General features: G+C 45.9%; 1 protein-coding gene across 3 annotated transcripts in view; it reads left to right on the plus strand.

The window, feature by feature from the left end:
* The first annotated feature begins 853 nt into the window (after positions 1 to 853).
* CDK5RAP2 (CDK5 regulatory subunit associated protein 2) overlaps positions 854 to 26631 on the plus strand; it is a 135010-nt gene continuing 109232 nt past the window's right edge. For 2 of the 3 annotated variants that reach the window (XM_038744556.1, XM_038744557.1), the window contains exons 1-3: positions 854 to 949; positions 16228 to 16292; positions 20250 to 20317. In XM_038744556.1, coding sequence (XP_038600484.1) covers positions 894 to 949; positions 16228 to 16292; positions 20250 to 20317 — 189 coding nt within the window. In that variant the 5' untranslated portion in view covers positions 854 to 893. Of the gene's footprint in view, positions 950 to 16227; positions 16293 to 19217; positions 19284 to 20249; positions 20318 to 26631 lie in introns of those variants that run through there. The other variant, XM_038744558.1, reaches the window with a different exon arrangement.

Genomic DNA, 26631 nt, shown 5'->3' on the forward strand with positions numbered 1-26631 from the left:
GCCGGGGGTCGATGGCGGGACAGGCGAGAACGAGGTACGGTGAAGAGATTAGCGGTGAAGTGAGTGAGTGAATTGAGAGTGAGTGAGTGAATTGAGAGTGAGTGAGTGAATTGAGAGTGAGTGAGTGAATTGAGAGTGAGTGAGTGAATTGAGAGTGAGTGAGTGAATTGAGAGTGAGTGAATTGAGAGTGAGTGAGTTGAGTGAGTGAATTGAGAGTGAGTGAGTGAATTGAGAGTGAGTGAGTGAATTGAGAGTGAGTGAGTGAATTGAGAGTGAGTGAGTGAATTGAGAGTGAGTGAGTGAATTGAGAGTGAGTGAGTGAATTGAGAGTGAGTGAGTGAATTGAGTGAGTGAATTGAGAGTGAGTGAGTTGAGTAAGTGAATTGAGAGTGAGTGAGTGAATTGAGAGTGAGTGAATTGAGAGTGAGTGGATTGAGAGTGAGTGGATTGAGAGTGAGTGGAGTGAATTGAATGAGTGAATTGAATGAGTGAATTGAATGAGTGAATTGAATGAGTGAATTGAATGAGTGAATTGAATGAGTGAATTGAATGAGTGAATTGAATGAGTGAATTGAATGAGTGAATGAATATTGGTTCCGGCAGAGGCCGGGCGCTGCCCTCAGTTAAGATGGCGGCCCTGGATTACTATGGGGACGGCGCAGGCGCAGTCGCCCCGCCCCCGGCCTCCCCGCGCAGCCTCGTGCCCGAGGGAGGGAGGGACGGACGGACGGACGGAGGGAGGGACGGGCGGGGGGCGGGGGAAGGAAGAAAAAAAAAAAAAAAAAAAGAGGGAAAATGGCGGCGGCTGCGGTTTGAATTCCAGCGGAGCGGCGGGATTGCGCCCGTCCGATTCCCAGCCCCATCCCGATCCCGATCCCGGCTCCGGCGGCCCATGGACTCGGGGCCCGGCGAGGATCGGAGCCTGCCCGGGGGGCTCGGCCGCTGCAGGTACGGCACGGACGGACGGACGGAGAGAAGGAGGGAGGGAGGGAGGGAGGGGCAGCATTCATTCATTCAGTCGGATTCATTCATTCATTCAGTCGTATTGACTGAGCGCTTACTGTGTGCGGAGCGCCGCGCTGAGCGCTGGGGAAGGACAAGTCGGCAACATGGAGAGACGGTCAATCAATCAATCAATCGTATTTATTGAGCGCTTACTCTGTGCAGAGCACTGTACTGAGCGCTTGGGAAGTACCAGTTGGCATCACATAGAGACGGTCCCTACCCGACAGTGGGCTCACAGTCTAAAAGAAGAGGGGAGGCAGATTCATTCATTCATTCGTATTCATTCATTCAGTCAGTCGCATTGATTGAGCGCTTACTGTGTGCGGAGCACTGCGCTAAGCGCTTGGGAAGGACAACTGGGCAACATCTGGAGACGGTCCCTGTCCAGCGGTGGGCTCACTTCACTCCTCTGGGCCTCAGTGCCCTCTCCGTCCCCCCCCCCCGTCTTACCTCCTTCCTTTCAATCAATCAATCAATCAATCGTATTTATTGAGCACTTACTATGTGCAGAGCACTGGACTAAGCGCTTGGGAAGTACAAATTGGCAACACATAGAGCCAGTCCCTGCCCAACAGTGGGCTCACAGTCTAAAAGGGGGGCTTTCCCCACAGCATATATATATATATATATATGTATGTGTTTGTACATATTTATTACTCTATTTCTTTTACTTGTACATATCTATTCTATTTTATTTTGTTAGTCTGTTTGGTTTTGTTCTCTGTCTCCCCCTTCTAGACTGTGAGCCCACTGTTGGGTAGGGACTGTCTCTATATGTTGCCAACTTGGACTTCCCAAGCGCTTAGTACAGTGCTCTGCACACAGTAAGCACTCAGTAAGTACAATTGATTGATTGACAAGTCGGCAACACATAGAGACGGTCCCTACCCAACAGTGGGCTCACTTCACTCCTCTGGGCCTCAGTTCCCTCTCCATCCCCCCCATCTTACCTCCTTCCCTTCCCCACAGCACCTGTATACATATATATATATATATATATATATATATATATATATATAGATGTTTGTACATATTTATTACTCTGCTTATTTATTTTACTTGTACATATCTATTCTATCTATTTCATTTTGTTAATATGTTTTGTTTTGTTGTCTGTCTCCCCCTTCTAGACTGTGAGCCCACTGTTGGGTAGAGACTGTCTCTGTATGTTGCCAACTTGTACTTCCCAAGCGCTTAGTACAGTGCTGTGCACACAGTAAGCGCTCAGTCAATACGATTGAATGATACAGAGACAGTCCCTACCCAACAGCGGGCTCCCAGTCTAGAAGGGGGAGACAGACAACAAAACGAAACATGTGGACGGGTATAGTTATGGTTGCACTGTGCTCCATTCATTCATTCTGTTGTATTTATTGAGCGCTCACTGTGTGCAGAGCACTGTACTAAGCGCTTGGGAAGTCCAAGTTGGCAACATCTAGAGATGGTCCCTACCCAACAGTGGGCTCACTTCACTCCTCTGGGCCTCAGTTCCCTCATCTGTAAAGTGGGGATGAAGACTGCGAGCCCCACGTGGGACAACCTGATCACCTCGTATCCCCCCCAGCGTTTAGAACAGTGCTTCGCACATAGTAAGCGCCTAATAAATGCCATGATTATTATCTGCAGTGCCATGATTCTGGTGAATTATGCCGTGCCGCCTCGGGGTGGGGAAGCGAGAGGCAGGTAGGTCGCTCACCCTGCAGGAGCTTCATTTCCAGCGTGTCCCGGACGGCCTTCCAGTGCTTCCCGGGGGGCTTATAGACGGCAAAGAGCCCGTGGAGCCAGTACTGTGTGCAAAGCACTGTACTAAGCGCTTGGGAAGTCCAAGTCGGCAACATCTAGAGACGGTCCCTACCCGACAACGGGCTCACAGTCTAGAAGGGGGAGACGGACAACAAAACAAAACACGGGGACACGAGGTACAGACCTCAACCTTTCCCCGGGCGGAATCGTCCTCTGCATGAAAGCTGTGGTATTTGTAAAGTGCTCTGACTATGTACCAAGCGCTGTGCTGTACACTGAGGTAGAGATGAGACACTCAGAACAGAGACAGTCCCAGTCCCACATGAGGCTCACAGTCTAAGGGAGAGGGGAAATCGGATGCCCCATTTTACAGCGGAGAAAGCTGAGGTACTGAGAAGCGACTTACCCCAGATCAATCAATCAGTCGTATTTACTGAGCACTTACTGTGTGCAGAGCACTGTACTGAGCGCTTGGGAAGCGCAAGTTGGCAACATATAGAGATGGTCCCTACCCATCCATTCAATTCACTCATTCTATTCACTCATTAAGCGCTTACTATGTGCAAAGCACTGTTCTAAGCGCTGGGGAGCTTACAAGGTGATCAGGTTGGCCCACGGGGGGCTCACAGTCTTCATCCCCATTTTACAGGTAATAATAAAATAATAATAATAATAATAGCATTTGTTAAGCGCTTACTGTGTCCAAAGCACTGTTCTAAGTGCTGGGGAGCTTACAAGGTGATCAGGGTGTCCCACGGGGGGTGCACAGTCTTCATCCCCATTTTAAGGATAATAATAAAATAATAATAGCAGTTAAGCGCTTACTATGTGCAAAGCACTGTTCTGAGCACTGGGGAGCTTACATGGTGATCAGGTTGTCCCATGGGGGGCTCACAGTCTTCATCCCCATTTTACAGAGGAGGTAACTGAGGCCCAGAGAAGTTAAATGACTTGCCCAAAATCACACAGCTGACAAGTGGCGGAGCCGGGATTTGAACCCATGACCTCTGACTCCAAAGCCTGGGCTCTTTCCACTGAGCCACGCTGCTTCTCTAGATGTTGCCAACTTGTACTTCCCAAGCGCTTAGTACAGTGCTCTGCACACAGTAAGCGCTCAATAAATATGAATGAATGAATGAAAGGACTGTATCTGCCCAGCTCCCTGCCCCCCTATAATAATGATGGCATTTGTTAAGCACTTACTATGTGCAAAGCCCTGTTCTAAGCGCTGGGGAGGATACAAGGTGATCAGGTTATCCCATATGGGTCTCACAGTCTTCATCCCCATTTTACAGATGAGGCCACTGAGGCCCAGAGAAGTGAAGTGACTTGCCCAAAGTCACACAGCTGACACGTGGCAGAGGTGGGATTAGAACCCACGTCCTCTGACTCCCAAGCCCGTGCTCTTTAATAACAATAATAAAAATAATGATGGCATTTGTTAAGCGCTTACTATGTGCAAAGCACTGTTCTAAACGCTGGGGGCAGATACGAGATGATCAGGTTGTCCCACGCGGGGCTCACAGTCTTCATCCCCATTTTACAGATGAGGGAACTGAGGCCCAGAGAAGTTAAGTGACTTGCCCAAAGTCACACAGCTAACAAGCGGCAGAGTCTGGATTTGAACCCATGACCTCTGACTCCAAGCCCGGGCTGTTTCCACTGAGCCACGCAGCTTCTCTATCTGCCCTGCCCAGATCCCTGCCCTGACTGTTTTCCCCGACCCCTGCCCCTGTCTGCCCCATCCCTGCTCCCAACTCCCGCCCAGATCCCAGACCCCTTCCTGTCCCGCCCCCTGACCCCGACTCCCGCCCGGACCCCTGTTCTCATCTGCCCCGACTTCTGCCCCCCCACCCCCCGCCGTCATTCATTCATTCAGTTGTATTTATTGAGCGCTTACTGTGTGCAGATCACTGTACTAAGCGCTTGGGAAGTACAAGTCGGCAACAGATAGAGACGGTCCCTACCCAACAACGGGCTCAGTCTAGAAGGGGACTAGACAGTCTGGGTCAGTCTGTCTGCCCCGTCCCTGATCCCAACTCCTCCAGATCCCCACCCCCTGCCCCGCTATCTGTCCCGACCCCTGCTCCTTGCCTACCTGCCTGCCCTGACTCCTGACAACTTGTCTGACCCATATTCTGCTCCCAACACCCTGCCCCCTGCCCCCCATCTGCCCCACCCTTTCCCAGATCCCAGATTCCTCCCCCCAACTCCCGCCCAGATCCCTACCCCCTGCCTGCCTGTCAGCTCCGCCCCTGCCCACCCATCTGCTCCATCCCTGCTCCCGACTCCCACTCAGATCCCCAACTCCTGCCCTGATCCCAGACCTCTGCCCGCCTGTAGATCCCCATCCCCTGCTCCCCTGCCTGCCCTGCTTATTCTCCCCGACGGCTGCCGACCTGCCTATCCAGTGCCTGCTCTACCTCCCTCCACCAATGGTGGGTAAAGCCCCCTTCTCTTTCTCCCCCACCCGCCCCGGGAGCCCTGGTTGGGGGCAGCAGGTCTCTGTTTTAAGGAAGCTCTAAGATCTCATGCTGCTGCCCGGATCGTCTTTGTCCAGAAACGCTCTGGGCATGTTACTCCCCTCTTCAAAAATCTCCAGTGGCTACCAATCAATCTGCGCATCAGGCAGAAACTCCTCACCCTGGGCTTCAAGGCTGTCCATCACCTTGCCCCCTCCTACCTCACCTCCCTTCTCTCCTTCTCCAGCCCAGCCCGCACCCTTTGCTCCTCTGCCGCTAACCTCCTCACTGGGCCTCGTTCTTGCCTGTCCCGCCGTCGACCCCCAGCCCACGTCCTCCCCCTGGCCTGGAATGCCCTCCCTCTGCCCATCCGCCAAGCTAGCTCTTTTCCTCCCTTCAAGACCCGAGAGTTCACCTCCTCCAGGAGGCCTTCCCAGACTGAACCCCCTCCTTCCTCTCCCCCTCCTCCCCCTCTCCATCCCCCCTTCCTTACCACCTCCCCTTCCCCACAGCACCTGTATATATGTTTGTACATATTTATTACCCTATTTATTTATTTATTTTACTTGTACCTATTCTATTTATTTTATTTTGTTAATATGTTTTGTTCCTGTCTCCCCCTTCTAGACTGTGAGCCCACTGTTGGGTAGGGACCGTCTCTATATGTTGCCAACTTGTACTTCCCAAGTGCTTAGTACAGTGCTGTGCACACAGTAAGCGCTCAATAAATACGATAGAATGAATGAATGAATCTCGGAAAACATTCAGCATCAGGTTTAGCCCTACCAACCCACCCCACCACTATGAAAGACTAAACAGTGAAGACAGAGTGTCTCCTGGCAGTAGGGACTCTACGATGGCGGGAAATATTTCCAGCCACCCCCCACCCTCTGCTGACCTCCACCCCATTTTTATTAAAAACGTCACATGGTGAACCCAGTGTGTACTTACTGTATGAGTGGGACTAATACGTGTACCTCGGTCCACTCCTGGTGACAAATGTCAATATGTTTTTGGTTGGGAACTGATGAAAGTACATCTCATGTTCATCATAGAACAAGTGACATCATAATCATACTTACTATATGCCAAGCAGTGTACTTAGCGCTGTGGTAGATACAGGCTAATCAGGATGGTCACATGTGGGGCTCACTGTCTTCATCCCCATTTTACAGAGGGAACTGAGGTCCAAAGAAGTGAAGTGACTAGCCCAAGGTCACACAGCAGGCAAGTGGGAGAGGTGGAATTAGAACTGTGGTCCTTCTGACTCCCCATCCTGTGCTGTATCCAATAAGGGTACTGTAAGGACACACTTCGAAAGGTTTTCAAAAGCTAAGTGGTCCCAGGTGGTGGTGCCAAGTTGATTCCTGAACCCCTTTCACTGCTCTAAAGCCTTTGCATTTCCCTTCCAGGACCCTGGAAATGCAGGCCCCACTGCCGAGTCCATGGTCTAAATGGCAGGAGCTGAGGGATAGGAGGTTAGACACTTAATCGTAATGCCAACATAATGTTATACCTCACTAATTTTTAATGGCGCTTTTGTTGATGTCGTCAGTCGGCCAATCAATAGTGTCTAGTGAGCACTTACCGAGTACTGAGAATGGGAGAGTATGGTCACTTTAATCCTCATACCACCCCTTTGAGGTAGGGAAAGACATATAATAATAATAATGGTATTTTAAGTGCTTACTATGTTCTAGAGAAGCAGCGTGGCTCAGTGGAAAAAGCACGGGCTTTGAAGTCAGAGGTCATGGGTTCAAATCCCGGCTCCATCACTCGTCAGCTGTGTGACTTTGGGCAAGTCACTTAACTTCTCTGGGCCTCAGTTCCCTCATCTGTAAAATGGGGATGAAGACTGTGAGCCCCACGTGGGACAACCTGATCACCTTGTAAATTCCCCAGCGCTTAGAACAGTGCTCTGCACATAGTAAGCGCTTAATAAATGCCATTATTATTATTATTCTTAGCACTGTTCTAAGCTCTGGGGTAGATACAAGGTAATCAGGTTGGACACGGTCCCTGTCCCACATTCATTCAATCATATTCATTGAGTGCTTACTGTGTGCAGAGCACATTACTAAGCTCTTGGGAGAGTGTAATACTACAATAAACACATTCCCTGCCCACACCAAGATTACAGTCTTTGTGCCCATTTTACAGATGAGGTAACTGAGGCACAGAGAAGTTATGTGAGTTGCTCAGGAACACACAGCTGATACGTGGCGGAGCTGGGATTAGAACCCACATCCTCTGGCTTCCAGGCCCGTGCTCTTTCCTTTAGGCCACGCTCCTTCTCTATGTCCATGTTCAAGATGGGGTAACTGAGGCATGACAAGGTCCAGTGACTGGTCCAAAGTCATGAGGTAGGCAAGGGGCAGAGCCAGGACTGGAAGCAGCGTCCTACAATGGCCAGAACCAAACTCTTTCCACTACACCGTGCAGCCTCTGTAATTCAAAATATAATTGTCTATCAGTGATATTGAGTGATTAATGTGTGCAGAGTACTGTACTAAGCACTTGGGTGAGGATGATAGAATTGGTAGGCATGATCCTAGTCCTCAAAGAGTGTACAATCTAGTCGGGAAGATGGACTTGAAAATAAATTACCGATGGAGAAGCCGCTCACCTTTCTGCTTATCCACTCTCCTCTTCCACTGTACCACTTCACCTCCGTTTTCCCTCTTCAACCTTTTCAAGTGAGCTTACTGTTGCTCGTGCCTTCTCCCCTCCCTGGAACTGCCTCCTCCTTAAACCCTGTCAGACCACAGTAATGGTAGTAGTATTTAACTACTTGCTGTGTGGAAAGCACTGTACTAAGCACTGAGGAAAGACACATGAGTAAAAGTTCAACAGGGTCCCTGGCCTTTCAGGAGCTCAGTGTAAAAGTAAGGTGGGATCTCACTTGTCAAATGACACAGTAGGGCCGATGGAAAACGATCAATACAAGATAGACGTGAGTAATAATAATAGTAGTATTAAGCACTTACTGTCTTCCAAGCATGGTATTAAATACTGTGTTAGAGAGAAAATTGTCAGATCAGACTTGGTCCCTGGTGAGCCAAACAAGTCTGACTCACCTTTCTGAAATCGCATCTCCTCCAGGAGTCCTTCCCCAGTTAATTTCACTTCTCCCCAGGTTATATTCCCCCAGCTCTTACTCCAGCACTTCTGCCTCGCCCAAGTAGTTGCACCCTCCTCTAGTGTGCTTGTATGTGTCTTCCATGCCTTGTTTCTAAAGCACAAACTCCCATACACATCTTTTTCAGCTTGCTCCTATCTGTAATTTATTGTAGTGTTGGCCTCTCCTGCTAGATTATAGGGTCCTTGAGAGGGCAGGGACTGGGTCTCCCAACTCCCTTATACTCCCTCAAGCGCTTAGTACAGTGCTTTCTACACCGAGTACATAGAGTTGTCCCTTATGCAAAGAAGACAGGCTGGGAAGACCCAACACGGCCCCCATTATGCATACAAAAAAAATTGTCTCTTCTTGTGTTACCATGTTTAACGTTCACAGTGCCTGGGGCTGTTTCCCTCTTGTCGTCTTGTCACTCAATCTTTAGAAAAGTTTTGCTTGAAAAGAGCCATTCCCTTGCTGGTCTGCGCTCAGCAACAGATTGTCACTTTTCAGCCGGAGGAGGCAAACGTCGTTTGAGACTTTGTTGTACCTCATGCTCAGAGTGCTTCCTCCTGGCTTTCAGTTTCCCAATTTCAGCTTATTTTACAGCAGCTTTTTGAATAGCCCTGCTGTTACTGTCATTCAGGTGCCCCCAGGAGAGCTGTGTTAAGGAGCTTCAGTGCTCGGAGGCTGTGTTGCTAAAATTAGTTGTGCTCCATCTCGGTCTTGCGATTTGATATCGACTGAGCCCCGTAAATGGTGCTGATGGAGATGCTCAAAGAGCCGGGGAAGACACCTGTGTGGAGTTCAGGTGTCCCAACGATAAGATTGGACAGCACTTCAGCTATCAGTCATTCGGTGGTATTTTTTGAACACTCTTTGGGTTCAGAGCTCTGTACTAAGCACCTGGGAGAGTATGGTAGAGTAAGCAAATAGCCAGGAAGTGTAGAGGATAGAGCTCTGGCCTGGGAGTTGGAAGGACCTGGGTTCTAGTCCTGGCTCCACCACTTGTCTGCTGTGGGACCTTGGACACTTCACTTCTCTTCTCTGTGCATCAGTTACCTCGTGTAAAATGGGGATTAAGACAGTGAGCCTCATGTGAGACGGGGACTGTGTCCAACCTGATTAGTTTATCATCATCAATCGTATTTATTGAGCGCTGTGTGCAGAGCACTGTACTAAGCACTTGGGAAGTACAAGTTGGCAACATATAGAGACAGTCCCAACCCAGCAGTGGGCTCACAGTCTAAAAGATTAGTTTATATCTACTCCAGTGCCTAGACCAGTGTGCTTAACAAATACCATGGAAAAAAAGGAGCCTTCAGACTACTGGGGGAGGCAAACATTAAAATTAATTACAGACAGGGGAGGAAATTTAAGTACCAGAATATCAGTCATTGGTATTTGCTGAGCACTTTCTGTACTAAGCGAGAGTACAATACCATGGAGATGGTGCATACATTCCCTGCCCTCATTGAGCTTACAGTTTAGAGATGTTCATAAGGTCTGTGGTGAGTGTAGGGGTCATGACTTTAGTCTGAAAACCTTAAATTTTATCTGGAGACTGATAATTTCACTATTGTCAGCAGACTGACAACTTCCCAAAGCGAGTGCTGGGCTTCAGGATTATTTTTGGGTTTTTTTTGGGGGGGAGGGGTGTGTGTGTGTGTGTGTGTGTGTTACCTCCGTCCATGTGCTAGGAAACAATTCTGCGATAGCTTTGCACTGTATGTGTGTCGCCAGTATGAAATTTTGGTTGTGCGCATAAATTCCCTAAGGTAGGATGATCCATCACTTTGGTTTTCTTTAGGCTTATTGTCAGCCCATAACCGGCGGGATAGTTCAGTGAAGTGGTTTACACTTGCTCAACTTTATGATATATATTAAGCTCTTACTATGGGCTAGGCACTGAACTAAGCACCGGGGTAGATACAAGCTAATCAGGTTGAACAAAGCCTCTAACCCACGTGGGGTTCACAATCTTCATCCCCATTTTACGGATGAGGGAACTGAGGTGCACAGAGAAGCAGCGTGGCTCAGTGGAAAGAGCGCAGGCTTGGGAGTCAGAGGTCATGGGTTTGAATCCTTGCTCCGCCACTTGTCAGCTGTGTGACCTTGGGCAAGTCACTTAACTTCTCTGGGCCTCAGTTACCTCATCTGTAAAATGGGGATTAAGACTGTGAGCCCCACGTGGGACAACCTGATCACCTTGCTCCCCCCCAGCCCCCCAAGCACTTAGTGCTTCGCACATAGTAAGAGCTTAACAAATACCATCATTACTATGGAAGCAGCGTGGCTCAGTGGAAAGAGCACGGGCTTTGGAGTCAGAGTTCATGGGTTCGAACCCGGCTCCGCCAACTGTCAGCTGTGTGACTTTGGGCAAGTCACTTAACTTCTCTGTTCCTCAGTTACCTCATATGTAAAATGGGGATTAAGATTGTGAGCCCCCCCGGGACAACTTGATCACCCTGTAAACCTCCCCAGCACTTAGAACAGTGCTTTGCACATAGTAAGCGCTTAATAAATGCCATTATTATTATCATTAAGGGATTTGCCCAGGGTCCCATAGCAGGCATGTGGCAGAACTGCGATTAGAACCCAGATGCTTCTTGATGCCCAGGCCTGGGGTCTATCATGCTGCTGGGCATGAGACTAATAGGGCTCGGTTTTCTGCAATGTAGTAAGTCATGGAATGATTGTTTTTAGGACTTTGAATGATGTGCCAGTTCTGCTGAGTTAGAAGAGTTTTCCAGAGGAATGGAAGTATATTCCAGAAACCTGCATCCTGGTCTCCTGGTGTATCCTCTAAGCCTGGCTGCCTAGAACAAATTGAATGGCATCCAGCCCACCCGACATTCCCTGCTTTCCTCCATCGACAGTGGGGAATGGCTTGGGCCCAGCCAGCCTCAGTGATGTCATGAAGCAGTTTCAGAATCCTGATTAAATTTTCAGGGCAGCCGCATTTGCCTAGGAATTTCGAGAACCCAGACCCATTGATGATAACAAACGTGATGGAAAAAGTTTGTGAAAGCTGGGCAGAGATCCTGGGGCTGCTCCTTATGTTGTAAGCCTGTGTTGTAAGCTGTTGAGTGTGTTATGGGCAGGGAACGGGTCTGCTAATTCAGTGATGTTGTACTTCCCCGGGCACATAGTACAGTGCTCTGCATGTAGTAAGCAGTCAGTAAATACTCTTGATTCTCCACGTGACAAGCGGCAAAGATCTTATCCGCTGAGCTCATGCAGGTAGAGCCACAGTGTAATTCTGGGAGCATCCAGTCGATAGATGTTCTTTAGTAGCCAATCCAGGAGTTTTCTGGCTTGGATCTTGCTGGCAGTGGAAAGTAATTAGACACCGCAAGGATAGCCACAATTGGGTCTTTTTATCATTGTTCTTGAAAATGGCAATGAGGGTGTTGGTATCTTGAGTGGAGATCCTCTGGTATTTCCCCAATGGTCCATAAATTGGAGCGCTTGGGCAAGGTCTTAAACTGGGTGTCCCCTCTAAGTGTGAAGATCTAAGGAGATCCAGTTACTGTTCCGTTTCATGGCTGTAACTGCTGTGGTGACATCTCCAGTAGGTTTTTTTTCTTTTTTCAACAGTATTTGCTAAGCCCTTTCTATGTGCTAGGTGCTGGGGTTGATAATAATAATGATGATGGTATTTATTAAATGCTTACTATGTGCTAAGCACTGTTCTAAGCACTGGGCACTGTTCTGATGCAAGCTAGTCAGGTTAGACACAGTTCATGTACAACATGGGGCTCGCAGTCTTAATCCCCATTTGACAGCTGTACTAAGTGCTGGGGTTGATAAGAATAATAATAATAATGATGGTATTTGTTAAATGCTTACTATGTGCTAAGCACTGTTCTAAGCGCTGGGCACTGTTCTGATACAAGCTAGTCAGGTTAGACACAGTTCATGTACAACATGGGGCTCGCAGTCTTAATCCCCATTTGACAGATGAAGTAACTGAGGCCCAGAGAAGTGAAGTGACTTGCCCAGGGCCACACAGCAGTTAAGTGGGCAGAGCCCAGATTAGATTAGTCTTTTGACTCCTAAGCCCTTGTTCTTTCCCCTAGGCCACGCTGCTTGTTATGAGCAGGGAACGAGCCTGCCAACTCTGTGTTGTAGTCTCCTAAACACTTACTACAGTGTTTTGCACCTAATAAGAGCTCAATAAGTAGCACTGATGGTGAGTAGAGCCATGAATTTCAGCTCCAAACTTTTGACTTGGTTTTTGATCCGTTTTAGCCCCGGGCCTTAAAAGACACCATTTCTCCAATTCAGACCTCCTTGGTCAAAGTGATGGAAAGTAACAGGCTTGAGAAAGCAGAATAGGTCCCTGCTGGGATTTAGCAGCAGCATCTCCTGAATCTCAGTTGGGTGGGTTCATTCATTCATTCATTCAGTCGTATTTATTGAGCACTTACTGTGTGCAGAGCACGGTACTAAGCGCTTGGGAAGTCCAAGTTGGCAACGTATAGAGACGGTCCCTACCCAACAGCGGGCTCACAGTCTAGAAGGGAAATAAATAGGGCAGATATACCTCTGCCCAAGGTCTCTCCGGAGACACTAGGCAGGATCAGACCAGTGGTTATCTAAAGTGTGGCCTTGGGGTCCTTGGCAGAAGGATCGGGCTTGGGCGTGTGTGCTTGGAGCCAGAAGATAAGATCAGTGAGAAGCAGCATGGCTTAGTGGTTAGAACACGGGCCTGGAAATCAGAAACACCTGGATTCTAATAATAATAATGATGGCATTTGTTAAGCGCTTACTATGTGGAAAGCACTGTTCTAAGCGGTGGGGATAAAAGGTGATCAGGTTGTCCCACGTGGGGCTCACAGTCAATCCCCATTTTCCAGATGAGGGAACTGAGGCTCAGAGAAGTGAAGTGACTTGCCCAAGGTCACACAGCAGACATGTGGCGGAGCCGGGATTCGAACCCATGACCTCTGACTCCAAAGCCCGGGCTCTTCCCACTGAGCCATGCTGCTTCTATATATAATAATAATAATAATAATGATGGCATTTATTAAGCGCTTACTACGTGCAAAGCACTGTTGTAAGCACTGGGGAGGTTACGAGGTGATCAGGTTGTCCCAGGGGGGCTCACAGTCTTAATCCCCATTTTACAGATGAGGTAACTGAGGCCCAGAGAAGTGAAGTGACTTGCCCAGTGTCACACAGCTGACAATTGGTGGAGCCGGGATTTGAACCCATGACCTCTGACTCCAAAGCCCGGGCTCTTTCCACCGAGCCACGCTGCTTCTCTGATCCCAGCTCCACCACCTCTCTGCTGTGTAACCTTGGGCGAGTCACTTCACTTCCCTGGGCCTCAGTTATCTCATCTGGAAAACGATGAGGTGATGACATGAGGTGATCAGATGAGATGATGAAATGATTCAGTTATCTAATCTGGAAAATTAGATAAGGAAGGAACAGAAGTTGGCTGATATGATGGGGGCGGGGGAAAAGATTGGGGTTTATAGGTATTACCATGTTGTCTGGAGAGTGAGGGAACTCATTTTAATCCTGGCTACACTACTTGTCTTCTGTGTATAACCTTGGGCAAGTCACTTGGCATCTCTGTGCCTCAGTTCCCTCATCTGTAAATGGGGATGAAGAGTAGGAGTCTCCTGTGGCTTATGGACTGCGTCCAACCTGATTAGCTTGTACCTACCCTAGTGCTTAGTACGGTGATCAATCTATTCAGTCATTCATTCAATCGTATTTATTGAGTGCTTATTGTGTGTAGAGCACTGTGCTAAGCACTTGGAAAGTACAAGTGGGCAACATATAGAGATGTTCCCTACTCAATAATGGGCTCACAGTCTAGAATGACAGAACAAGGACAGGTACTTATGCGCTAAATGGTGATTTCTTCTCAGAATTTTAATGCCAGATGCAATCTTTCTTGTGTTGATATTGGTCCGTCGACATTAAGACTGAACTCTTTGTAGTAGACAAGTTGACAACAGCTTTTTTTTTTTGAATTGTATTTGTTAAGCATTTACTACGTGCCCCTCTAGACTGCAAGCTCATTGTGGGCTCTATTATATTGTTATATTGTTCTCTCCCAAGTGCTTAGTATTATGGTCCACACACCAGAAGCATTCAATAAATATGAATGGTTAACTGGACACAGTCCATGTTCCACATGGGGCTCACAGTCTTAATTCCCATTTTACAGATGAGGCAACTGAGGCCCAGGAAAGTGAAGTGATTTGCCCAAGGTTAGAAACACGGCGGAGCCGGGTTTAGAACTCAGTTCCTCTGACTCCTAGGCCGTTGCTTTACCCACTTTGCCACAAAGCAGTCACATATGTAGGTCTCAGTTTCTGTGCAGGTTTGTGCAAGTTGTTTCTTCGCATATGAGGCTGTTGACCCGGAAACACCCACAGTTCAAATGATTCCTTGAGGTGGTGGCAGAGTGGAGTCAGAATTCAGTTCATTCCCAAGCAGCTTTAGGGATAGAAAAACCGGAAAGATGCAGCAGGGGAAGTGCTTTGCGGAAGGCTTTTTAAGGGAGTCCAGGACCAGAGAGCAATGTATTTAACCTGGCAAAATGAAAGTAGTTCGAATGTACTTCCTGTGAAGCATACAAAGCCATTTCGCACACTTCATGGAGTTTTCTCTGGGCTTAATTTCACATTCTTCTCCTCAGTTGTAGTGGAGACCTATTCTATAAAATCAATTAAAAACCAATGTACCAAAACGAGATGGGGAATAAGGATTCCTTAAAGAATTCCTTCTAGGGACTTTGTCCAACCTGATTTCCTTGTATCTACCTCAGTGCTTAGTACAGTGCCTGGCACATAGCAAGTGCTTAGCAAATACAATAAAATAAAGTGAAAAAGTTCAGTCTACCTGTGTTTCAGACTTCATCACGGCAAATTTTTTGAGGCTATACAGCTGTAATAGATATGGGAAATCTGGGCTGGGGAAGGGAGACAGCAGGAGGAGTAGGAATTAAAGTAGTTGTGTAGCAGCCTACTCCCAGGAACCTTGCACATAATTAGAAATTTTTCGATGGCCACACAGAACTTCATGTTGTCACTGAGCTGTTCCTTACACTATGCAACCAGGTGGGGATTGGGGGATAGTTTTGGGAGTAAACAGAACCAGAAAGACTGACATGGCTTTGGAAAGATTGACAGAGAATGGTGACGGCTGATAATCAAGCTCCATACCCAGCACAAGGTCTATAAGTTTGCTCGGGGGTCCGACTTTCTTCTGAATGACCATCGCAAACAATGATTTTGTTTTTCTGAGTCACCGCTCTCTTACCTAGAAAATAAGGGCGATGCCAATCTGCCTCAGGGATCCTAGACATAGTAAAGTGAAGAGACTTTCAGCAATGAAAAGAAATGTGACATTCTGTTTTTAGGAAGGGTCTTAAAAATACCATCACAATTTCTTTCCTGGGGAAATACAGTTCTTTCTACTTCTTTGGTTAGACATCCTCGAGAAGCAGCATGGCCTAGTAGATACCACCCATGCCTTGGAGTCAGAAGGATCTGGGTTATAGTTCTGGCTCCACCATTTGTCTGCTGTGTGCCCTTCACTTCTTTGGGCCTCAGTTCCCTCATCTGTGAAATGGGGATTAAGACTGAGTGCCCTATGTGGGACAGGGACTGTGTCCAACCTGAGTATCTTGTATCTACCCCAGAGCTTAGTACAGTGTCTGGCACATAGAAAGCGCTTAACAAATGCCATAAAAAGAGAAGTTCCTGAATTTATAGTTCTTTCCCTGTGTGTGACATAGGAAGAGGTGCCTGCTCTTGATTTGCTGCCAAGCACGGTATGTTGTAGATTTATCTTTCGTTTGCCAAACTGTCTTAATTTTTTCTATGGAAGTCTGGTTCTTATTCTTTTGTTTTACTGTGTGTTTCATCTTTTAGTATCCTCATTCCCAATTTGCCAGAAAGACCAGATGACGAGGCTCATGTCTGCCCAGGAAGCCACGGTAAGAATGACAAATGTATCCTGTTTCTTAAGAAAAACTAAGTGTGCCAACTGATAATGTTCAGGATGGGTAGTAGATAGGAAATTGAGGTACTCATTAGGTCAAGAAATTGTTAAAGTGCTAAGGAGTTGTTGGTCATTCAGTAATAATAATAATAATTGCATTTGGTAAGTGTTTACTATGTGCCGAGCACTGTTCTAAGCGCTGGGGGTATGCAAGGTAATCAGGTTGTCCCATAGGGCTCACAGTCTTAATCCCCATTTTACAGATGAGGTAACTGAGGCCCAGAGAAGTTAAGTGACTTGCCCAAAGTCACACAGCTGACAAGTGGCGGAGTTGGGACTAGCACCCATGACCTCTGACTCCCAAGCCCGTGCTCTTTCCACTGAGCCACGCTGCTTCTCTTAAACGATATTTGTTAGCGGCCAGATCTTTTGTAGAGGGAGGCAGTGAACCCATCTCACTGTGAAAGATTACAGCTGGCAAGTGCCGGGGCCACTTAAAGCCTACTGGAAACGACCCCCAACATAAAACTATTCTCACAACTTCCCGTGACTGCGGCACAAAGTTCTTTTGCAGCTTTGGCAGGCTTGCTTTGCTGTGTGTCGTGGCCCAGTGGGAAGAGCCCGGTCTTGAGAGTCGGAGGACATGGGTTCTAATCCCTGATTTGCCACTTATCTGCTGTGTGACCTTGGGTGTGTCACTTCAGTTCTCTGTGCTTGTTACCTCATCTGTAAAATGGGGATTAAGACTGTGAGCCCTATGTGGGACAGGGACTTGGTCCAACCTGATTATCTACTCCAGCATTTAGAACAGTGCTCGGCACATAGCGCTTAACAAATTAATATTGTACTCTCCCAAGTGCTTAGTACAGTGCTTTGCACACAGTAGGTGCTTAATAAATACGATTGAATGGAATTGATATGGGAATGAAAAAGGAATCACCGATCACCCAGTTAAGACAAGGCAGATAATCATCTGTCTTGGTGTTCGTTGAAGCACCTTGCCTCTAGTTGTCTTTCAAAGGTTTGGAATTAAATGGGGGATCAAAACGAATGCATAAGTGTTTCTAAATCCTTCCGTGGAAATAATTTCCTTACAATGCTTTGAGTGGCGGTGGTGATCCGTGGCAAGAGGGTTTTGAAGGATGTGCCATGACAGAGCCAGGATTGAAAGGGGAATAAGGTTGAGAATTGAGTGATGGTTGAGTGATGTAACAATCCCAAGTCACTCCACACAGAAGCGGAACTGGGTGGGAGCAGAACAAAGGAAAGCTGACGCTGGACTACAAACACTGGAGAGCTGGAGACTGGGGGATGTCGGGATCTGGGTGGAGCTGGTAAGTCACGGCCAGAGTGGAATCTGGAGCCAATAAGCCAGAGATAGCTGGGAATTGGGGAATTAGTCAATAGGGAATAGATTGGCTTGTGAAGACTGAAGTGTGCCATCTGGAGTATAGTGGGAGAGGAGGGAAGAATAAGTAGCTGGGAAGAGAGCTGAGTGAGTGCCTTGAAGCCAAAGATACGTAGAGAGGAATGGGCAGCCTTTGAAGGTTTCAATCAAACGATCAGTTGTATTTATTGCACGCTTACTATGTGCAGAGCATTGTCCTAAGTGCTTAGGAGTGTATGATGTAACAGAATTGTTGGGTTCCCTTGCCCAGAATGAGCTTACAGTTTGTGAGGAGAGGGATAATGTTCCCCGAATGACGTTTTTTAAAAAAGTGATCCAGGCAGCAGAGGGTATTATGGACTACAGAGGGAACAAACTGGAGGAGGGGAGATCTGTGAGGAGGCTAATGCAGTAGTTGAGTCACTGTGACAAGTGCATGGCCTAGAAGCTTGGGGGTTTGGGTTGAGAGGAAAGGACAGATTCTGGATATGCTGTGAAGAAAAAAGCATCAGGATTTAGTGACCTGATTGAATAGGGGGATTGGAAGAGAGAGGAGTCAAGGATGACACCAAGGCAGAGGATGAGGAGGATGGTGATGGAATGTCGTCAGCAGCGATGGGAAATTTCGAAGGAGGTGGAGTGGATATGGCAGTGAAGATGACTTCAGTTTTGGACTTGTTGACCTTGAACTTGTGAAGATGACTTAGAGTCAGAAGGAGAAGTGAGATTGCAGAAGAGGTAGGTTGGGGTTGTGAGAGTCATTCACGTAGAGGTGGTAGTTGAGGCTGTGAGAGTGAATGAGCTCCCCAGAGAGTGTGTTTGTAGATTGAGAGTAGAAGGGATTTCAGAACTGAGCCTTGAGGGACCACCACAGTTAGGGAGTGGAAAAGCAGAGGAAGAGATGGCAAAAGAGACCAGAAGTAGTGGCCAGAGAGGCAGGAGGAGGATCAGGAGAGGACAGGTTAGAAAAGCCCAAGTTAGTGTTTCCAGGAGAAGGACGTGGTTCCACAGTGACAGAGAGAGATGAGAGTTCAAGGAGGATTAGGATAGAGTAGGGTCCGTTAGATTTGGTGAGGAGGAAGTCAGTGGTGATTTTGGAGAGGGCAGTTTCAGTGGAGCGAGGTAGAAGCCATTGCAGAGGGCCAAGGAGAGAGTTGGAGGAGAGGAAGTGAAGGCAGCAAGTTTCTAGGAACCATTTCTAGGAATTCGGACAGAAATGATAGGAGGGAGTTAGGGTGTCAAACTGGAGGGTGCTGTGGTGTCAAGAGAAGGTTTTTATCTAAACTAGGAGATCCGTGAGTGTTTTTGAAGCTAGAGGACAGGGAACCATCGGAGAGTGAGCAGATGATGCCTAGGGAAGAAAAGTGGGTGCAAATGTTTTTTTTAAAGTGTGAAATAGAGTCTGAGGCACAGGTCGAATGATTGTTAAAATAGAAGACACCTCTACACCTCAGTTGTTTTTTTTCTATACATTGTTAAATCTCGACCAATTTTTAAAAATTGCGACTAACGCTGGCACAACATTCAAAGAATATCCCACCTGCAGTAAAAATGTAAAATAGAAATGCTGCTACATTCCTATATCTTTCTATATACAAGGTAGATGAAATGTTTTACATGTGGCTTTGTTTTATGTTTTGTCAAGACATGCCTGGGCTCGTTCTTCTAATTATTAAAGCACAAAAAGTAACAGAAGGTGTAGTGATTGTTAGAATCAAATTAGTAAATTGTAGCTAAAGAGAATCGTCCTGTCCAATTCAGCTTTATCTGTTTTCTTGAACCCAATAGGAATCGTCTGCAATCTGCATAAATGTCACTCAGTCTATCAGTGGTATTATTAATGCTTACTGAGTACAGAGCACTGTACTAAGCCCTTGGGAGAGCACAGTATAACAGCTGGTAGACATATCCCCTGCCCACAATGAGCTTACATTCTAGATGCTAGAGACAGACATCAATATAAATGAATATATAAATTATGGATATGTTCATAAGTGCTGTGGGGCTGAGGGAGGAATGAATAAAGGTGAAAAACCAAGTGCAAAGACAATGCAGAAGGGAGTGTGAGAAGGGGAAATAATGCTTTAGTCAGAGAAGGCCTCTCCAGATCAATTGTATTTATTGAACGCTTACTGTGTGCACAGCCCTATATTGAGCTTGGGAGGGTACAGTAAAGTAACGTAACAGGCACGTTCCTTGCTAACATTGAGCTTACTCTTTTAGGAAATGTGCTTTTAATAAGACTGAAGGTGGAGAGTGTAATTGTCTGTCAGATATGAAAAGAGAGGGCCAGAGGCAGGATGTGGGTGAGGGTTGGGCGACAAGATAGATGAGATCGAGGTACAGTGAGTAGGTTGACATTAAAAGAGTGAAGGATGTGGGCTGAGTTGTAGTAGGAAATCAGGGAGGTAAACTAAGAGGGGGCAAGGAGACTGAGTGCCTTAAAGCCAATGGTAAGGAATTTCTTTTTGTCGCAAAGATGGACGGGCAACCACTGGAGGTTCTTATGGAGTGGGGAATCATGACCTGAATATTCTCTTCACACGTGCATTTTTCCACCTTTAGGGCTCCCCACCTCTTCAGAAGAAGCAGTGTCTCCTACCAGAGCTCGAAACATGAGGGACTATGAGAACGTAAGTGGAGCTGCCTCTGTTACTCCTCTGTACTTAACCAATCAAGCTCTTTATCTCCTGCAAATCTCTGTCAGGAGCGTGATGCATTGCATATCCTTAGTCATTCAAGATAAATAATGCCAGGATTGGAAACTAAGCTTTGCAGATGGTGCATGGGATTGATGCTGTGCCTCTTTGGCATCCTTGGCAAAGAGTTTTTGTCAAGCTCCCAAGCTGTCACTGGTGGGATGGTAGCAATATCTTCAAGCTCAAAGACATTTCCTTAGGTGCAGAATCATTCATTCAATCGTATTTATTGAGCACTTACTGTGTGCAAAACACTACTGTACTTGAATCATGTACACTACTGGCCCTTTCTTTGGGCTTCTGATTCTTAATTTCAGTTGCTGCTCTGCTGTCAGAGATTTTTTTTTAATGTCGTAAATGCTAGCTGGTGTCCAAGCTGAGTAACACTGTCTTGAGGGTGATGGGATTATCATATTGAGGGTGTTGAGCCTGGAATCTTGACCGTCATTGGGCAGTCACATTGGGAAGCAGTGTGGTTTAGTGGAAGGACCACAGGCCTGGGAATCAGTGCTAATTCCAGCTCCACAACTTGTCTGCTGTGTTAACTTGGTAAATCATATAACTTTACTGTGCCTCAGTTACCTCCTCTGGAAAGTGGGGGTTAAACTGTGGGACAGGGACTATGTCCAGCCTGGTAAGCTTGTATTTACCCCAGTGATTAGTACAGTGTTTGGCACATAGTAAACATTTAACAAATACCATAAAAAATAAACAAAAAAGAAAAAAAATGAGAGAGAGAAAAGAGGGAGGGAGAAATCAAATATCCAGTGATTCTGAGTAGGCGTTTTAAGTGTTTTCTCACTTGATAAGGGAGGGGCTTTTTGTTGGGAGCAGTAAAATTGAGCTCTTTTCCCAATCTCAGTTCTCATTCTCATTAAAAAGTTACCTGCTGTACACTCTTCCATTCATCTCTGGAAGAATTAGTCCCATCTACATTTGTAACTTAATGAAATCCATAGTTATAGACGAGGCAGTAGATATTTATCGAAGGGAGAATAGCAGAAACAAATGGAGTAGCATTTTGCAATTATATTTCTTTATCCATGGTTGTCTTTATGGAACAGAGTTGCCTGTTTTTGGATTCAATTTAGATAGTCATTACCTCTAATAGTTATCTGCAAACTACCAGTGACCAGTTGAAGAAATTACTTGTCAGATCTGTAATGGAATTGAGTAATTCCTGAGCTGTGAGCAATTGGAGTTTGAACTGTGTAACTATCTCTGTGTTGTCAGGGTTTGGGGACCTCAAATGGGTATGATTTGTCACTATATATTGTCAATAATTAAAATGTGCTTTACTATTAAATGCTTTTCCTCATTTTATCTTTATTTTTCATATTGGCTCTAAAGTTCTCATCAGTCAAAATGGCCCTAAAAAGCCCTAAACTTTCCAGAACCAGGCAGTATACATGTAGGCAGGGTAGAGCTTGCTGTGCCAATATCTTTTAGAATTTATGGTTTTTCTTTATGAAGGTGGTCCTTGGGCTGCTGTTAGGCTTTATGGCGTTCATATTTTTTATTATGTCATTTTCAAACCCCATAGTTAAGATTGAAATAGCCAGTCTGTTTTAGATGGCCCCCATTCAGCCACTCGAAGTTTTCTTCTGGGCTGGACCATCGTTCCTCTGATCTCCATCCAGAGATGATTTGAGTTTCCTTTGGAAAACGTGAAGAGAGTTCATTCAGCAGGGTTTTACAATTAAGTCCGGAGTAGAGGGGGGAGGGTTTCACTCATTCATAATAAAAAGTTGCTGTGACAGCAGCATGGTGTAAAGGTCATGGGTTCTAATTCTAGCTCTGCCATTTGTCTGCCGTGTGACCTTGTCAAGTCACTTCACTTCTCTGTGCCTAAGTTACCTCATCTGTAAAATGGGGATTGAGAATGGGAGCCCCATGTGGGACGGGGACTTTGTCCAACCCGATTTGCTTGTGGTCCACCCCAGTGCTTAGTACAGTGGCTTTCCCATCACTGTAGACAGCACCATGATCCTCCTGGTCTCAGACCCATCACCATAACATTATCGACTTATCTCTTTCATTCAACCCCCATGTTCACTCTGATATCCCTTCAAGGCCCTACTGAGAGCTCACCTCCTCCAGGAGGCCTTCCCAGACTGAGCCCCTTCCTTCCTCTCCCCCTCGTCCCCCTCTCCATCCCCCCATCTTACCTCCTTCCCTTCCCCACAGCACCTGTATATATGTATATATGTTTGTACATATTTATTACTCTATTAATTTATTTATTTATTTTACTTGTACATATCTATTCTATTTATTTTACTTTGTTAGTATGTTTGGTTTTGTTCTCTGTCTCCCCCTTTTAGACTGTGAGCCCACTATTGGGTAGGGACTGTCTCTATATGTTGCCAACTTGTACTTCCCAAGCACTTAGTACAGTGCTCTGCACACAGTAAGCGCTCAATAAATATGATTGATGATGATGATGATGATGATATCAAATCCTGTCTGTTCTACATTCACATCACTAAAATTGGCTCTTCCTTTTCCTTCCAAACTGCTATGATGTTGATCCAAGCACTTATCCTGTCCCACCTTGATTACTGCTTCGGCCTTCTTACTGACTTTGCTACCTCCCTGTCTCTCTCTACTCCAGTCCATTCTTCACTCGGCTACCCAGATCATTTTTCTGAAAAACAGTCCATATTTCCCCACTCTTCAGGACTCTCCAGTGGTTGCCCATCCACCTCCACGTCAAACAGAAACTTCTTACCATTGACTTTAACGCACTCAATCACATTGCCTCCTCCTATCTTACCTTGTCGATTCCCAACTGCAATCCAACATGCTCACTTTGTTCCTCTAACACCAACCTACTCACTCTACCTTGATCTCATCTATCTCACTCTCACCCACATCCTGCCTCTGACCTGGCATCCCCTCCTGCTTCATATCTGACAGACTCTTCCCGCCTTTAAATCTGATCTTTTCAAGGAGGCCTCCGCAACAAAGACCTCATTTCTCCTACTCCCTCCCTTTTGCACTTGGATTTCTATCCTTAATTCCTCCCACCCTCAGCTCCATAACATTTATCTACGTATCTGTAATTTGTTTTCTTGTATGTCTTCCCCCTGTAGACTGTAAGCTCCTTCTGAGCTACCAACACTGTTATATTCTGCTGTCCCAAGTGCTTAGTACAGTTCTCTGCACACATTAATCACTCAATTAAAATTATTGATGATAGATTGGAAACTCTCAAGGGGGAGGATTGTATCTTCTAACTCACTTCACCTAAGGGCAGAGTAAAGTGCTCTGCACACAGTAAGATTCCCAATGAATACTAGTGGTTGATTGACTGATCAATGGGGAAGGGATAACTTTTGTTTGAGCACAGTACATTTTCCCTGTGTTTTATAGAAAATGGCAATCAGGTTCATACCAGTGTCTTTAAAAGAGGGACTTCTCGCTGATATGTGGAATGATATTGATTTCCTCTTGCTTGGAAAAAGACCTTCAATTTACATAGAATATCAAAACCATTTTATAGATTTATCAAAATGGTTCTGAAAGACAGGTTTTTTTTAAATAGTGAGGTTTACTAAGTCTGGGGTAGAGACAAGAGAATGAGATCAGACAGTCCCTGCCACCCAATCTAAGATGTAATGAGAGCATTTTACAGAAGAGAAAATTGAGGTTAAGTGGCTTGCCCATGGTTACACAACAAATTAGAGGCAGAGCTGGGCTTAGAACCCACGTTTCCTGACTCCCCAATCCCAAGCTCTTTCCAACAGGGCACTCTGTGAGTTTTTCACACTAAGCAAACTTGTAGTCTAAAGTTGGACCATAATTTGTCCTGAGGGGCTACTTAATGAGTTCTGCTGAGCAGCTGAGGGCCACACACAAATGCTTGGTACTCAGTGACTACAAATAATTGATTTGGTCTTTACAGTTCCACTCAGGTTGTTATTGCAGGTCTCAGTCAATATTTATTAAGTGCTTCCTTTGTGCCGAGCACTGTACTGTACCTGGGAGAGTCCAGTCCACTAGTATTGGTAGACATGATCCCTGTCCAAGAGGAGCTTACAGTCTCAGGATCCAGGCTTGTCTATCATTATCACCGGGAAATTCCATCTCATTTTTTCTTTGAAGAGCTCTTTGTTACTTCCACACAAATTAATAGCACTTAACAAGCTGCTAATAAACTTGGTGCAGATAGTCTCAAGGGCAGTGATGATATTTTTATTTTGACTTTTGCCTCACACCCTTCCCAGCATTGTTTTAACCCCCGCTCTATTCTGGACTAGGTGTTGTGGTAATATGGGCCCAATTCCTGACCCACAAAACTCCCATTCCCTTTGATCAGGTTGGCATTAATGATTGGCATCGGATTTTTCCTAGGCCACGAGATTGTGGATCAGACAATCCATCAGTAGTTTTTGCAGAGCATCGTACTAAGTATTTAGTAGAGTGTAGTGCAGTAGAGTTGCTAGACATGATCCACACCCTCAAAGAGCTTAAAATTTAGTGTGGGACACAGACATTAAAATAAATTACAGACTGGGAAGCGGCTGAATGTATGGCTGTGTAGTTAAGTCCTTTGATGGGATCAGCTAGAGTTGTCCTGATATTCATTTGTTTTGGTTTAATGGGACCAAGGCACATGTCTGATTGTCCGTGTTTGTGGATGTGGTTCAAGGAGATTGATTAACTTTTAGAAATGTCATGTAGATGGAATGTTTTCACCTCTGCACGCTACATGAAATTACCCGGTATGTGGTTTCAGGGTTTCCCCTTTCAGAAGCCGTCTGGCATTTAAAAATAGCCCAGATGATCCAAGGACAGTGACGTGGCCCAAGTTAGCTTGCTTGAAGAAGTTCTACTCTGACTTTGCCTCTCCTTTTTGGATTGGGTTCCCAAACTTACTGTAGCGGGCTGTGTCGGCTTATTTTAATCCGCTTACTCCACGTCTTTTATAATTCAGATTTATTTGGTCTTTTTATTTTATTTGAAAGGAATCACTGGAGGTTGAGAGTGAGGCTGTCAGTTAATATGAAAAAGCTGGTGTCAGTATTTCCAGCTCTCCCTCCGTGGTCATTTTGCTTGCCTGGCATTTCAGAATGAACTGAAACACATTTGCATTTTCTCTTGTGTATCTCACATTTCACTTATTACCATTTCCAATCTTTCCTGCAGCAGGAGCTGCAAACTGTGGGAACCCTTTACTTCCATAACTTCAAATAGGCCAAATGGTCTTTTTAAATGCTGCTAAGACTTTTAACACAATGCACAATAGGGGCATTCTAGGCCAAACCTACATAAATATTTTAGTGGTAGCTAGGGAACAGACCAGGGTGTCTTTTTTCAGCTATCATCTGGTAGGGGAATACTTTTATTTGAATGCTTTGACTTTTTTCAAAAGTTGAAAATACATTTGATTGAACGAAGCCATCACTTTGGCGGTGTGCTGTTCTTGTTAGGCAGAGCATTTAAGCCGAAGGTGTTATTCATTCATTCAATCGTATTTATTGAGCGCTTACTGTGTGCAGAGCACTGCACTAAGCGCTTGGGAAGTACAAGTTGGCAACGTATAGAGACGGTCCCTACCCAACAGCGGGCTCACAGTCTAGAAGGGGGAGACAGACAATGAAACAAAACATATTAACAAAATAAAATAAATAGAATAAATATGTATAAATAAAATAAATAAATAAATAGAATAATAAATATGTACAAACATACATATATACAGGTGCTGTGGGGAGGGGAAGGAGGTAAGGCCAGAGGGATGGGGAGGAGGAAGAGGGGAGAGGAAGGAGGGGGCTCAGTCTGGGAAGGCCTCCTGGAGAAGGTGAGCTCTCAGTAGGGCTTTGAAGGGAGACCCCTTAAAATCTTATAGAGCCCAGAGCTTAGTTTAGAAATACGCTTGGTATAGAAAAGGTTCTCTCCCTCTTCCCAACATCCAATGTTGATCGTTAAATACTCTGAAAACTTTGAAATGGAACAAGAAGCAATAGAGCAGTGTACAGGAAGAAGATCATTGACAGTCAATTATATTTATTGAGCGCTTACCATGGGCAGAACACTGTACTCAGCTCTTGGAAGACTGCAGTATAACAGTCTAACCTACCATCCCTCCCCTCAGTGAATTTATGGTCTAGAGGACGAGCTTACAGTCTAGAATCAATCAATCAATCATATTTATTGAGCGCTTACTGTGTGCAGAGCACTGTACTAAGCGCTTGGGAAGTATAAGTCGGCAACACATAGAGACAGTCCCTACCCAACAACGG

The sequence above is a fragment of the Tachyglossus aculeatus genome, chromosome 4 (assembly GCF_015852505.1).
Source record: "Tachyglossus aculeatus isolate mTacAcu1 chromosome 4, mTacAcu1.pri, whole genome shotgun sequence".
Lineage (NCBI taxonomy): Eukaryota > Metazoa > Chordata > Mammalia > Monotremata > Tachyglossidae > Tachyglossus > Tachyglossus aculeatus.